Genomic DNA, 15,271 nt, shown 5'->3' with positions numbered 1-15,271 from the left:
CCACTCCAGGGAAAAGATCTTGTCTATTTATTCTATCCATGATCTTCATGATTCTGTAAACCTCTATAAGGTCACCCCTCAGCCTCCGAAACTTCAGGGTAAACAGCCCCAGCCAATTCAGCCTCTCCCTGTAGCTCAAATCCTCCATCCCTGGCAACATCCTTGTAAATCTTTTCTGAACCATTTCAAGTTTCACAAAATCCTTCTGATAGGAGGGAGACCAGAATTGCACACAATATTCCAAATGTGGCCTAACCAATATCCTGTACAGTCTCAAATGATCTCCTGGGTGGTCGCCTTTAATGTCCATCATAACGAGTCACTCGATATCATCACTACTGACCAAGCTGGTCAAGTCCAGAGGACCTCTTTGCCAGCTTGGACCTGGTGAAATAACTGACACAAACAAAAACAAAACCTATTAGACCCTGTTCTCACAGATCTATCTGTTGTAGGTGTATCAGTCCATGACAGCATTGGGAGGAGAAACTACAGCACCGTCCTTGTGGACACAAATTGGTCTTCACATACTAACAACATCCCTCATTGTGTTGTGTGGCACTAACTTTCTGCAGAATTGGACAGATAAAGAAGAGATCTAGCAGCTTAAAACTGGCTATCTTCAAGGCACCACAGTAGAATTGTATTCAACTACAACGTGCAAACTCACGGAGTGGCATTCCCCACCCTAATATTTCCATTATGCAAGGGGATCCCAGCTTTGTCAGAAGATAATACAAGGTTCTTAACGGAGCCTATCCAGAAATGAAACACCAACCTGGTGGGCTACCACAGGACTGCATGCATGCTAAACAGCAGACACAGTATTCAATAATTGAGTAAACAAGCCCATGACTAATGGATAAGATCAAATTTCAGCAGTCCCATTACATCCAGTTATAATGGACATTTGAGAGACTAATGGGAGGATGTAATGCCACAAATGTACCCCGACCATGTTTTTGCATCAACAATCTTTCCTACAGACTTCCACTACATTATTTTAGACAGCCTGGAGTATCTCCTTCCACACCGTCCCTTCAAACCCCTCCCGTGTGGTTACAGAATGTTTCTCATCTTATGGTTCAAGAGGGAGCAGTTTTTCTGGCAGGATGCAAATGTCTATCACTTACCTGGCCCTAACATCCACTGCCACAAGAGAAATTCTAGCAGTGCTGCATCATGGTCCTTAGGTGGCCATTAATTTGCTACTTAAAGTTCTCAATTGGCCTACAATTGAGCAAGATTGTCAACACTTCCCATCACCATGGCAATATCCAATCTGCAACAGGAAAGAGATTTACATGCAGAATCACCAGCCTGTCAGGTTTTACATCCAAATGGCCTCCCAGAGGAAGAAACTCTGGCCTCAGTCTCTGTATCGATCAAGTTTTGTGGTATGCCTCCTATGAGGGTGGCACAGTGGCTCAGTTGTTGGCATTGCTGCCACACAGGAGAAGGGACTCTGGTTCGATTCCTGCCTCAGGTGACTGCCTGTGTGGAGTTTGCACATTCTCCCCATGTCTGTGTGGGTTTCCTCCCACAGTCCAAACACGTGTAGGTTAGGTGAATTGGCCATGCTAAATTGCCCATAGTATTCAGGGATGTGCAGGTTGGCCATGAGAAATACAGGGTTACAAAGATGGGATGCTCTCTGGAGAGTCGGCGTGGACGTTTTGGGCTGAATGGCCTGTTTCCACACCAAAGTTATTCCATAGATTCGGTGTTCAGTTAAGCCTCATTAAACAGATCAAAAATTAAAGAGAGCAAATTCCGAGGTTCAGTTGACTGAGAGTTAGGTTTAATCACCTGCTACATTGGAAAAATCAAAACTCATGTCATCAAACACTCTCACATATACAACAGATAAGAAGTCTACAATAATGGGAATAGGGATATCTGGGACAGGGATATCTGAGCCTTTTCCTGAAGAAGAGCTCGTGCCCGAAATGTCGATTCTCCTGCTCCTTGGATGCTGCCTGACCTGCTGCGCTTTTCCAGCAACACATTTTCAGCAATAGGGATATCTGGGACAGACAGAAGGTAAAGTCATGCACAGTTTACAATTTTTTAGAGGCTTTGATTTGCGAGAGTGAAACAACCCCAACCCAATTAATTAACCGCTGATCTGTTTCCTCGGATTTGGAAAAAGCTGCTGTCATTCTGCGGTTCTCAGTGAAATCTTATTTTTGTTTAAAGTTTTTCATTGAGATTGAGGAGGATTGAGAGAGAAAGAGAGGTCCCAGTATCCTCGTTGTCAATTGTCCATTTCTCGTTTTCTGCTTCGCTGCTCAAAAGTAGCTATTGACAAATGGGACATTTATATATTCCACCTTGTCTTTTGCAAACCAAACACTTTGCAGGAACCTTTTATCTCAGATATATGAAGGTACCATGCACATAAACAAGAGATGCACATTTCTCCATGCCTCATTGAATTTCAGTGCCTCTCACTTAAAAGCAACAATTCCAAGGCAGTCAGTTTCCTATATGTCATATGGGTTGTCAAGTAACGATAGGATCCATTTTAGGTCAGCAGTGTTCATTTTTAATAACCGTGTTTAGCCCATAAAAACCAATGGTATTAAAGTCAAATGATGAATGTTGAATATTAATAGTCTATTTTCATTACGATCTTAACAGTACTTTTTCCCAAGGTTGATTCAACCCCTTCAGTTGCTGCCTTGAAACCTGAGTGCCTGACGTTAACTCCAAATGTGAATTAGTAACACAGTAATTGCATAATTAATGTACAGTAATCGACATCCTGTCTCTCCTGAAAGGGTTGTGTGCAGTGATGTCAAGTTATATATGAAAGCTGAAGGATGGGAGCTAGCTTCCTGAACTGCTGACCTATTTCTTATTTTAAGCCACCCACTCAGACTCAAACGGATGTGCTGTTCCAGGTTAAAATTCAGCCTGGTTTAGTGGCATTTCAACTTCCATTCTGGGCATGGCAAATTGGAAAATCCACCTCAATTGCACACAGGATGAGTGAACCATTTACTCTTGTCCAGTATTACTGTCTAGTAACCTCAATGCTCTGTTAACAAAGGTGTGGTATACAACAGATTAAAGAGTCATAGAATCATAGAGATGTACAGCATGGAAATAGACTCTTCGGTCCAATTCGTCCATGCCGACCAGATATCCCAAACCAATCTAGTCCCCCCTGCCATACCTGGCCCATATCCCCCCAAACTCTTCCTATTCATATACCCATCCAGATGCATTTTAAATGTTGCAATTGTACCAGCCTCCATCACTTCCTCTGGCATTTCATTCCATACACATACCACCCTCTGCGTGAAAAGGTTGCCCCTTAGGTCTCTTTTATATCTCTCCCCTCTCACTCTAAATCTTTGCCCCTATAGTTATGGACTCCCCCTTCTCAGGGAAAAGACTTTGTCTATTTATCCTATCCATGCCCCTCATGATTTTATAAACCTCATGCCTATTCAACCTCTCCCTATAGCTCAAATCCTCCAACACTGGCAACATCCTTGTAAATCCTTTCTGAATTGTTTCTGGTTTCATAACATCTTTCTGATAGGAAGGAGACCAGAACTGCACACAATATTCCAACAGTTGCCTAACCAATGTCCTGTACAGCCGCAATATGACCTCCCAACTCCTGTACTCAACACTCTGACTAATAAATGAAAGCATACCAAACACCTTCTTCACTATCCTACCTACCTGCAATTCCACTTTCAAGGAGCTATGAACCTGCACTCCAAGGTCTCTTTGTTAAGCAACACTCCTCAGGATGATACCATTAAGTGTATAAGTCCTGTTAAGATTTGCTTTCCCAAAATGCAGCACCTCGCATTTATCTAAATTAAACTTGTTGAGAGTCTTTAAAGGAAGGTGTTTATATTCTGATGGATAACATCATGCCTTTTGTTTTCAGAAGAAAATGAGTATGCAATTCTTTATAGTCAAAATTACAATGACAGCAGTGCATTGGATTTTATTTTCATGCCTCAAACCATTAACAATGCAATTTCACTTATTTTTCCTCTTTTTCATGCTCCAATGTTTAAGTGCCAAACCGACAACTTCTGGAACCCTCATATGGGAGAAAGCTTTTACTGCATAAAACAAAAGGAAATATTAAAATATTTGACTCCTAGATGGCATTACATACTTCATCTGTGTAGCACTGTCTGTACCCATTTTCAGAACTGAGGCTCAATGCTGCCACACACTGGACATAACTCTTCCTAATCATCGCTAACTTTAGTTAAATTACTCAGTCGCACACCTGCTGAAAATTGCACTCACCGTCTGCAGCAAGAACCAATTTCTCCTCATAAGACTATCCTGCCATCCCAAGTTTCAGCCAAGTGTATGCACGCAGCTTTCTCTCTATGGCAAGTATCGGACAGCAAAACTTTGCATGCAGTATTTCAGGTGCGATCTCACAAAGGCCCTTAAAACGTTAGTAAAACATTCCCACTTCTGAACTTAAATTCTCTTGTAATGAAGCCAACGTACCATTACCTTTCTAACATACCATTTGCTTTTCTGAAGATAATCGGGTTGGGTGGGTTGTATGGTGGAATGGAGAAATAATGTAAAAGTGGGCAGTAGTAGTGGAGACTCCAGAATCTTTAGAAGAAGGCTACACGAAGAATGATGGAGGTAGGAATATCAAACTTACAAATTCCAGAAACAAGGTGCAATGGATTGTTTTAGACACGAGGGTAGTTAAGGAGGATAACAAATATAGAACTTACAATGAAGACAGGAATGTTCAAAAGAGCATTTCTCATTGTGATTCAGTGACATAGTAAAAATACTGCAAATGAGGGAAAAATTGTATAAAACAATAATTTCTTTGGAGTGTTTTTAAGGAGTGTGAATTATAATGCATTATATGTACTCATAATTGAAATCTAAGGCAGTCTTGAACTTTACAATGAACTAGAGATTGTTGAAATAATAAGTATTTGGCATGAATCAGAAAATCAAGCTGCCTGGAGAGAGTTTTAGCAATAAGTTGGATCATGGAATTAGACATTCCATTTGATATCAGAGAAGGTACTGAGATGCCAAAAGATGATATTTGAAGATGAGCAATCATGAAGCTATCGAAGATAATGATGATGGCTGTTTATGATTAGGTAAGATTACTTAGTGTGGAAACAGGCCCTTCAGCCCAACAAGTCCACACCAACCCTCCGAAGAGCAACTCACCCAGACCCATTCCCCTACTTTTACCCCTTCACCTAACACTATGGGCAATTTAGCATGGCCAATTCACCTAACCTGCACTTTTTTGGACTGTGGGAGGAAACTGGAGCATCCGGAGAAAACCCAGGCAGACACGGGGGAGAATGTGCAAACTCCACACAGACAGTTGCCTGAGGTGGGAATTGAACCTGGGTCTCTGGCGCTGTGAGGCAGCAGTGCTAAAACCACTGTGCCGCCCATATTATAGTTTTACATTATATACAATAAACTGTCATTGAATTTTAAGAAAAGAATATTTTTATTGCTTCAGTGACTTTCATGGGCACTGAACAATTGAGTGATTAGGTTGTGGGAGGAAGGGAGATTCCCTTTGTGGAAGGCAAATATTCTGAAGAAAATATTCTAATCTTAGATTGGAATCTTCAGTAAAGTTGGTGATTTCCATATCTAAAACATAGGAGCACTAAAAAAAACTGCAGCATTTCATTAAGACTTTCCCCATCAACTAGTTAGATGTCGTGCTGTCAATAAATTCAGCCTTGTCAGAACTGTCCACATTTCAAGTACAAATTTATATTGGATAGGTTGGAAGAATGAATGGATAGGATGAGGAAGACAGAGAGAGAACAGAGCACTGTTCAAAATATTATCATATGGTGAGCCATCAACATATAGCATAATATAAAAGGAAGTTAAATTGCCATAAAATTAATTCTGATGCAAGACTGAAGGCTAGAAATCCATTTGAAATTTCCAAGATGCCAAATGTTTTTGAAATATTCAAGGTGATGATAACTGATTATAGAATCCAAAAATATTCAAAAGCAGAGATCCAAACATGAAGGTCATAAGCAAGAATGGAAGAGTTAAACATTGTATTTATGATCATGGATTACGATCGTGGATTTTAGCAGAACCTCAAAGATAATAGACAATTTGACAGTTAATGGTAGCTTCAATAAGTTTAGAAGTGCCAAAGCAAAGGCAATACAGCAACACTTGGCAGAATGCAAGAGACAGGGTGAATATTAGCTAATTTCCAAGGAAAAAAGAAATAGCCTGAAACTTTGAAAAACTGAAGTGATATAATAGGTCCAAAAGCAAAATATTTTATGTGCCACCAGAGTTATATTAATCTTTGAGTTTAGATATGCAATGATGAGGAGCTCATGAGTTCCAGGATTGAAGCACACAAGGAGGTCTATGAGATTCACAGTGTTGAGATGAATTGAACAGTAGTTCTTATAGGGTCAGGATTCGTTGTACAGAAGAGCTCCATGTCATAAAAGAAAGTTTGAAAGAACTTTAATCCTGGGGAATCCGGTCATTCTTTTTCCTGTTCCGCGACATTTACCTGCCAAATAGGGGTCCTCCCAGGAGCTGGATAACAGCAAACGTTGTCTGAAGGTTACCAAACATGATTGCATCCATCCCCAGCCTCTTCGACAAATACTGCGGACAAAACATTTGTGTTAGACTCTTGGACAGTATTGTAAAGTGCTCTAAAGTCTAGAACCACAGAATGTAGTTCTGGAAAACACTTCCATCCTCATATTAGTTAAATGGAAGAATCATTTAGGAAACACTGATTCAGGTGTGCTAATGATTATTGAGCACTGGTCAACTAAAATATTATCAAAGTATCAATAACAAATTAAACATGAACTTACTCTAAACTGGCAGGCAAACTTAGGCTCAGTTCCAAGGAAAATACTAAGCAATTTTGTTATATTGTATAGCAGGAGTCACAGTAACTGGTCAAAAGCAGCAACCAGTTCCAATCAAGTACAACAGAAAACAAATTGGCTACAAAACTGAAAACGGAGTGTAGTGGTTAAAGCTTATTATGAACATTGGCACAAGATAGGAAGCAATGTCTCACAGGGATTGGTGTTGGGTCTGCAGATGTTTACTATTGTGATTTGGACTTGGAATTAGGAGTACAACTTCCAAATTTGCAGATGACATGAAATGTTGAGGGAGACTGTGACAGACTAAAGATGCCATTAACAAAGCTGAAAAATGGATATGTAAATAAAATTCAAATTTCAATACAGACAACCAGAGTGATGTATTTTGTGGAAGTAGAGATTCCGCTTTACTCATGGAAGACAAAGAGTCGAAGAAAGGGCAAAGATCTAAAAAATATCAAAGCTACATTGGTTAGTAAAGCCATTAAAAAATATAAACAAAGCCCTGGGCTTCGTTTCTAAAGAAACTGATTTCAAAAGCACAGACAATTGGTACCAAAAATGATAAAATGTTGGTGAGATAACAGTTGTGTACAATCCCAGTTGCCATACAAAGAACGTAGAAGTATTACAAATGCACAAGACTAGTATAGAAAATCGAGACTAGAAATGAAAGGATGCAATTATGCCAGGAAAAACTGATTGGGCTGGAGCTCATATTTCTTGAAAAAAAAATTCAGAAATGACCTGAGACAGTCATAAAAATGTGAACAATTTAAATAAGTAAATGCAGATAAATATTTATCCTGAAGTGGAATTCCAAAACTAAGGGTTAAAAACGTGAGATATTTGTATATATAATACAGAATTCAGGAGAAACCAGTTCAAGTATTGCAAGTATGGAAGTTATGACCAACTAGAATCATTCAGACGAATTGTTATAAGATTAATTTAAAGAGAATGTAGATGAAAACATGAGGGAGAAAGGAATGGAGAATATATTGATAAATTGATCAAAGTAAGGTGGGCAAAGTAAGTGAGATGCTGCCTAACCTGCTGTGCTTTGACCAGCAACACATTTGCAGCTGTGATCTCCAGCATCTGCAGACCTCATTTTTTACTCAAAGTAAGGTGGGAGCAAACCACCATAGAGCATAAATACAGGCACTGGCCTGTTGGACAGATTGGACTGTTTCTATGATGCAAAATTCAATGGAATCCTGCCCTGATCTCTGTCTCCTCCTCTTTCAATATGTCATGAAACCAACCAGGGAGCAGGCTGTCTTGGATCTGGTAAAGGGTAATAAAGCTGTTTTAACAAATAACTTCAAGTAAAAATCCCCTAGGGTGGAGTGATCAAAACACAATAGAAATCTAACATTCAGTTCGACAGTGAGAAATGTGGTTTTTAAACAATTGCGTTTAATTAATACGAAGGCAATTACAATAAAATCAGGATAGAGTTAGCTAAAGGGAACTGGGTGGATAGATTAGCAGGAATCACAGTAAAAACGTAGTGGCAGACCGTAAACTGACAATTCCACGCAGAACAATTCAGCGCTTTACTTTAAAACTTCTCCAGTCTTAGAAATAAAAAAAAGGGTTTATAGTAAAAATTAGTGGTGATAATGTTTCCATAAGTTGATAAGTTGGAGTACTTGTGAACTATAAGTTACCAAATTGAACTACAGAAGTAAATTAGTATTCACATTTGTATAAAGATATTTTTATTTTTAGTATGCTATTTCAATAAATCTTTATTTTAATTTTTGTATATCGATAAAATGTATCAACTCAAAAACTGGTTTCGTTATTCCTTTTCTGAATTGTCCTTGTGTTTGCTTCCTTGTCATGCGCTGAATTATCCTCGCGCTAAAATGTCATACGATGAATTGTCGGGATGCCGTGGCAGACATATAAGGAAGTAATTCATGACTGAAATAACTCAACAGAACTGAAGTTGTATCCTTAATTTGTAGAGGTTCCCTTGTAAAGCTTTGCAGTCTAGCTGAGGTCTTACATAAACTTAAGGATTGGACATCAGAGCGAATTTTGCTCTAGACTGGTTCCACAATCACTGATATAGCTGAGCTAGTATCAATCTCCAGGTGGCAATTTAACCAGATGTTTATTTTGATTGTTATGAATAAATCTAACTATTCCAAGCCAGATACATGTGTTCTTTCCAGAACGTGCATCTCCTGAATACTAGCCTAAAAATGACCTTATGCAATTCAAGGGACTCTTGCTGTCTTGAGTCTGCATACTGGCAGCAAGTACAACGGCCTGCTAGCTCAGATCTTCCAGAAATTTTTAACCGTTTGTCCATGGCTTGGCTCGTTTTGGGGTTTTCTTGCAGGCTGACCTAGAGTCCATCTGTTCAGGATGTTCCTGATGAGGCTATGCAATTGCCTTCACTCAAGTGGTGTTCCACAAGTTCAGTGAGCCTGGTGAGGATGTCCATTTCTGTTGGGATACCCTATAACTCAGAAGCTCAACTTGCCACATTTTCTAATGACAAAGCCAATTGTAGTGTCTGTTTGAAGTCCAGTTGTCTTCAGCTAGTAGGCACTTTCATATGGTTGCATCATTAATCCCACATACCAAACAGTTTCTCAGCATCTCACTTAGATTTAAACCAAAATCATACACCTCTGCCAGTCATCTGAATCTTGTCAAAAATCATGATACGGATCCCCCGGTTCTTGAACTGCTGAGTAAAATTGTTAGCTTCTCAGAATTTGAGGAGGGTTGGGGTTTTAATACTCCTTAGTGAAATCTGTCAACTCTTGAAAGTTTTTAGTATCAGGTGCCTCAGGGAAAGTTAGGGTCCTAAAGGTTGAAAAAGCTGTGGTTCCACATGCTGTCAAGAGAATTACTCATTTCTTTACGTCGGCCCAAATGTCACTTTCCCAGAAAGAACAACACATTCTTTCCACATAATGGGCAAGTCTTTGATGGCAGGATCAAATGAGTCAAGCTTCCCAAATAGTAGCATTATGCCAGAAATGCTTACCCCAAATCAAAGATGACTGATGCAAGTGAATCTATACAGGAGCGTGTTTTTCTTGTTGCTACTGAAATAACTCCATGATAGCCAGTATCCCATCACCAAGTCACCTTTTTACTTATGTGTATACTCTATTATACTGATCCAGCCAACTCAGAACCAGCTTCTAGAGTGAACAGAACCTCTGATGTTCCTGTTCTATCTGTCAACCACAACTCTCTGACTGGACCAACCCGTCAGCCCCATTTAAAGAACTCATTTTATGAGGTCCACCTTGCTGACCTCATTCCAATCGCTACGATGACTTATCAAAAATATATCCCAGAGTGGAGGAAAGAATCTAAGATAAGGATAGACAATCACATGCCACTCTATCTGTCCAGTGCTATTTTACTAATTCTGTCCTCACCTCATTGTAATTTTCTTAATGTAAGTTAAACACAGTGGCACAACAGGATCTTGATCAGATGGGCTAATGGGCCAAGGACTGGCAGATGGAATTTAATTTAGATAAATGTGAAGTGCTGTATTTTGGAAAGGCAAATCAGGACAGAACTTATACACTTAGTGTTAAGGTCCTGAGGAATGTTGCTGAACAAAGAGACCTTGGAGTGCAGGTTCATAGCTCCTTGAAAGTGGAGTTGCAGGTAAATAGGATAGTGAAGAAGGTGATTGGCATGCTTTCCTTTATTGGTCACAGCACTGAGTATAGGAGTTGGGAGGTCATGTTACAGCTATACAAGACATTGGTTCAGCCACTTTTGGAATACTGCACGCAATTCTGGTCTCCCCTATTTAAGAAGGATGTTGTGAAACTTGTAAGGGTTCAGAAAAGATTTGCAAGGACTTTGTCAGGGTTGGAGGGTTTGAGCTATTGGGAGAGACTAAATAGGCTGAGACTATTTCCCCTGGAGCGTCAGAGGCTGATGGGTGATCTGAGAGAGGTTTATGAAATCATGGATAGGGTGAATACACAAGGTCTTTACCCTAGGGTGGGGGAGTCCAAATCTAGAGGGCATAGGTTTACGGTGAGGGGGGAAAGATATAAAAGGAATCTCAGGAGCAACTTTTTCATGCAGAGGGTGGTGCGTGTATGGAATGAGCTGCCAGAGGAAGTAGTGGAGGCTGGTACAATTACAACATTTAAAAGGCACTTGAATGGATATATGAATAGGAAGGGTTTAGAGGAATATGGGCCAAATGCTAGCATATCAGACCAAATTTATTTACAAGATCTGGTTGACCTGGACGAGTTGGTCCAAAGGGTCTGTTTCTGTACTGTACATCTCTATGACTCCAAGCTTACGATCCAAGGCTAACCAAGAAAATTAAGGAGAGTACTCAGTTGAAAAGCATAAAAGGAGGCAAAGGTCCCAATTTATAACCCAGCAATGAAGGACTAAAAACATAATAAGGACAGAGAAAATGAACAACAAGGACAAACTAATGAGGAATATAAAAACTAAAAAACTGTCAAGCTCTTCTTCAAATACAGGGATATAAAAAGGATGGGAGAAGTCAAATTGAACATAAGCTACTCAGAAATAAATCTTGGAGTTAGTTATGGGTAACAAGGAAATAACAGAGGAGTTTAACAGATATTGTGCATCAGTCTTGATGTTGGAAGATGCTTCGAACATCCTATTAATCCTAAAGAATACGGGGGACAAATTAAGTGCTATCACCATCACTAGAGAAGTAATATTAGGTAAACTAATGGAGCTACAGGCAGACAAGTCCCCTGGCCCTAATGGCCTGCATCCTAAGAGAGGTAACTACAGAGATAGTGGATACATTGGTTGCAATTTTCCAGATATCCTTGGATTCTGGAAAAGTACTGGAGAATTGGAAATTACCAATATCATACCCCTAATCAATGAGAGAGGGAGGCAAAAAAACAATTAATTATATGCCAACGATCCTGACATCCATTGTTGGAATTAATTATTAAGGAGTAATCGCAGAATATTTAGAAAATAAAATCTAATCAAGCAGAGTCAGAATGACTTCATGAAAGTGAAATCATGTTTGACCAATTTACTAAAGTTTTTTGAGGAAGACTCAACCAAAGGGTACAGAGGGGAACCTGTAGATATGTTGTATTTAGATTTCCAGAAGGCTTTCAACAAGAGGTCTCATGAAACGTTATGCCATAAAAGTCCACAGTGTTGTGTCTAAAGAATAGGCTGATGGGTAGGAGACAGACAAGGGGGAAAAGGAGGTTTTTTTTCAGGTTGGAAACCTGTAACCGGTGAGGTTCCATTGCTGGGACTGCGACTGTTTTCAACATATATTATTGGCTTGGAGGGGGGGACGTGAATGAACTGCAGCAAAATCTGCAGATGGCACAAAATGGAAAGGAGGTTGAGAGGGGAACACAAATAGTTTACACAGAGATAACGATGTGTTAAGTAAATGCGCATAAAGTTGGAAAATGGAGTATAATATTGGAAAATGCAAGATTGTTCATTTTGGAAGGGAGAACAAAAGAACAGAGTATTAATTAAATGAAGAAAAGCTGCAGGAAGCTGCAACAGGAAGAGATTTGGAGGTACTGGTGTATGAAACACAAGAAGCTAGCACACAGTTGCAGCAGGCAATCAGGGAGGCTAATGGAATGCTGGCCCTTACTACAAAGGAGTTGGACTATAAGATATCACAAGTGTACAACGTGCTGCTGAGACCACATCTGGAATACCGTGAACAGTTTTGTCCCCTTACGACAAAATATTAGTTTACTGGAGGCAGTTTGGAGAAGGAGGGATTGTCTTATGCGTGAACAATAAACAGGTTATGACTCAACTCATTGTAATTTAGAAAAATGAAAGGTAATCTCAATGACACATACTGGACTATTAAAGAGCTTGACAGGGTAAATGTTGCCCCTTCATGAGAGAGTCTAGAGGCTATGAGGATAAATGTCTTCTTTCAGAGGGTTGAGAATCTTTGGCACTCCATGCCACATAGAGCTGGAGGGCAAAGTCCTTGTGTATATTTAATGCTGTGACAGGTAGATTCTTGATCAATAGGGGAATCTAGGGTTACAGGGAAAGGGCAGGAATGTGGATGTGAGGAATGTTAATTCTGTCATGATCAAATTGAATTGTGGACCAGGCTTGAGAAGCCAAATAACCTTCTCCTGTTCCTCTTTCTTATCTGTTGTATCTGATGCTTGACAGCTAAGATTTTCAAACAACCTTGTGAATGAAAAGGCTTTATGTCCTTGATCCCTATTCTAACATGACAAAGTTGAGGTTATATATCAAAAGAATTATTTTCCTAAAGACGTTGACTTTTTGTTGTGAAAGGCTTTCCTAAGTGCGCATGATGTGGAGGAGCTGGTGTTGGATTGGGGTGAACAAAGTTAAAAATCACAACACCAGGTTATGATCCAACAGGCCCATTTGGAAGCACTAGCTTTTGGAGCACTGCTCCATCAGGAGCTAGTGGAGCAGGACCAGAAGACACAGAATTTATAGCAAACGATTAGTGTCATGCAACTGAAATGAAATATTGAACAAACTGAGACTGTTGTTCTCATCTTTTAGAACGCGGAGCAGGTTTTGGTTCATTAATATCCTAGAACTTCTTTTACCTGATGAGGGAGCAGCGCTGTAAAAGCATGTACCCCCAAACAAACACGTTAGACCACAACCTGGTGCTGTGTGACTCTCAACTTCACAGGTGCGGTGGGTCCTCTTGTACATGTTCTAACTAGCTATTCTGCAGATGCAAGGCAATGCTGACTATATTCCACATTGGGGTAATTACTTACAAGCAGGGGAATATTTGTCAATTTTCACTCCATTCAAGCTTGGAGTTAATGAAGCCAACTTTAGTTTTTCAATTCCGATTTGGCTCACATCATCCAACTGAGCAGGCAAGCATACAAATGTTTTGGATTCTATGGTTCTATATGGTTCCTTTTCCATTGAGTAGCTCAATGCACTTCTGTGAGGACATGACCATTACTTAACCTTTGGGCCTCCAGAGGCTAAAGTGCACCTGCCTTACATTCACACTCCTGTTCTCTTCTGCCGATTTTCACACTGCAAGCTGAAGCTGAAGTCCATGTCACAGAAGAACCCTCCATCAGGAAAATTCTTTTGAGGGAATCACAGCATCCTTTGGATTTCTTATAATTGCTGCTAAGTTGTAAATATTCCTGAAAACATCAAGTTGGCAGCTTAATAATCTTTATCAAATTATGACAGTAATTAGATCAGTATAACACTCGGTCTTGTCAATTTATAGAGGCATAGAGTCATAGAGATGTACAGCACGGAAACAGACGCTTCGGCCCAACCTGTCCATGCCGACTAGATACCCCAACCCAATCTAGTCCCACCTACCAGCACCCGGTCCATATCCCTCCAAACGCTTTCTATTCATATACCCATCCAAATCCCTTTTAAATATTGCAATTATACCAGCCTCCACCACTTCCTCTGGCAGCTCATTCCATACACGTATCACCTTCTGTGTGATAACGCTGCCCCTTAGGTCTCTCACCCTAAATCTATCTGCTCTAGTTCTGGACTCACCAACCCAAGGGAAAAGACTTTGTCTATTTATGCTATCCATGCCCCTCATGATTTTGTAAACCTCTATGAGGTCCCCCCTCAACCTCCTATGCTCCAGGGAAAACAGCCCCAGCCTGTTCAGCCTCTCCCCATAGCTCAAATCCTCCAACCCTGGCAACATCCTTGTAAATCTTTCCTGAATCATTTCAAGTTTCACAACATGTTTCCAATAGGAAGGAGACCGGAATTGCACGCAGTATTCCAAAAGTGGCCTAACCAATGTCCTGTACAGCCGTAACATGACCTCCCAACTCCTTTACCCAATACTCTGACCAATAAAAGAAAGCATATCAAATGCCTTCTTCACTATCCTTTCTACCTGCAACTCAATTTTCAAGGAGCTATGAACCTGCACTCCAAGGTCTCTTTGTTCAGTAACACTCCCTAGGAACTTACCATCAAGTGTATAAGTCCTGCTAAGGTTTGCTCTCCCAAAGTGCAGTACCTCGCATTTATTTGAATTAAACTCCATCTGCCACTTCTCAGCCCATTGGGCCATCTGGTCAAGATCCTGTTGTAATCTGAAGCAAACTTCTTTGCTGTACACTATACCTCCAATTTCGGTGTCATCTGCAAATTTAGTAACTGCACCTCATACGCTCACATCCAAATCATTTGTGTAAATGACAAAAAGTAGAGGGCCCAGCACCGATCCTTGTGGAACTCCATTGGCCACAGGCCTCCAGTCTGAAAAACAACCCTCCACTACCACCCTCTGTCTTCTACCTTTGAGCCAGTTCTGTATCCAAATGGCTAGTTCTCCCTGTATTCCATGAGATCTAATCTTG

The 15,271-nt window shown here is 40.2% G+C and overlaps 1 protein-coding gene across 2 annotated transcripts in view; it reads right to left on the bottom strand.

The window, feature by feature from the left end:
* Window positions 1-15,271, bottom strand: part of slc25a22a (solute carrier family 25 member 22a) — a 193,204-nt gene that overhangs the window by 17,425 nt on the left and 160,508 nt on the right. Inside the window, exon 10 of one of the 2 annotated variants that reach the window (XM_060838773.1) lies at window positions 6,554-6,651. In XM_060838773.1, coding sequence (XP_060694756.1) covers window positions 6,554-6,651 — 98 coding nt within the window. Of the gene's footprint in view, window positions 1-6,553; window positions 6,652-15,271 lie in introns of those variants that run through there. The other variant, XM_060838772.1, reaches the window with a different exon arrangement.

Source organism: Hemiscyllium ocellatum, chromosome 18 (assembly GCF_020745735.1).
Source record: "Hemiscyllium ocellatum isolate sHemOce1 chromosome 18, sHemOce1.pat.X.cur, whole genome shotgun sequence".
In the NCBI taxonomy this organism is placed as follows: Eukaryota; Metazoa; Chordata; class Chondrichthyes; order Orectolobiformes; family Hemiscylliidae; genus Hemiscyllium; species Hemiscyllium ocellatum.
Note: the sequence above shows the minus strand (reverse complement) of the source record. Positions and strands in the feature narration are given on the sequence as shown.